Here is an 823-nt window from a genome sequence, read left to right as displayed (position 1 = left end):
TTGTTTTTAATCCGCACATTACACTCTGCACAACGCCTTTGTATATACACCCCTGTACGAAAATGCCCAAGAGAGGGATTACTGTGCAGTATTGGAAGAAGAAGAAGGAGAAGAAGAACTTTTTGTCAAGTTTACGTTATAATAAGAGCATTTATATCAACCTCCATTCGAATATGGTTTGTGTTGATCAATCATGATATGAAAACATTAATAACTATAACATACTAACTATGACCTTCTATTTTCGGTCAAGAAGAATTCCTGATGACCTTAGATTTATTTTTCATAGAATCCAAGTAAATTAATAAAATGGATAACAATGTTCAATTTAAATATTTTTTGTTTTATTGTAGAAGATTTAATTGCATTATTAATAAACAAGGGTTAAACATATTATCATAAACGTTGTGGTATGTGTATTTGGATATTTCTATATTAAAAATACAAATGTATATACACATGCATGAAAACGACAATATAAAACGCATATATAATAGCTCATATTTAGAATTGTATTCCGTTAATATATCATAGTGTCTGCAATAATGTTATTAAATACTTAACATGTACATACAAATCAAACCCATGATATGCTGTAAACCTAAATTACGGTTTCTTTCGCAAATATGATTCCATTAAGTTAAATATTTTAGTGGCCTCAGTTGATTCAAAATCGATTGTTCCTTCACCGTACTCAAATTTCCTTCCAACATCGATGCTTAGAACGTCAGCTGCTTGATTGCTAAATTTCCGTATTAATTTGAACGGTATTGAAACAATGCTGACTTTGGAGTCCGCGTCTTCAATGAACATCCTTTCAGTC

General features: G+C 30.6%; 1 protein-coding gene across 1 annotated transcript in view; it reads right to left on the bottom strand.

The window, feature by feature from the left end:
• Positions 1 to 384: 384 nt before the first annotated feature.
• Positions 385 to 823, bottom strand: part of LOC127863663 (uncharacterized) — a 1,500-nt gene continuing 1,061 nt past the window's right edge. The window contains exon 2 of the mRNA XM_052403287.1: positions 385 to 823. This exon is cut by the window's right edge and continues 82 nt beyond it. Coding sequence (XP_052259247.1) covers positions 607 to 823 — 217 coding nt within the window. The 3' untranslated portion in view covers positions 385 to 606.

This window comes from Dreissena polymorpha, unplaced genomic scaffold, assembly GCF_020536995.1.
Source record: "Dreissena polymorpha isolate Duluth1 unplaced genomic scaffold, UMN_Dpol_1.0 chrUn024, whole genome shotgun sequence".
Lineage (NCBI taxonomy): Eukaryota > Metazoa > Mollusca > Bivalvia > Myida > Dreissenidae > Dreissena > Dreissena polymorpha.
This window is presented reverse-complemented; position numbering and strand designations above follow the sequence as displayed.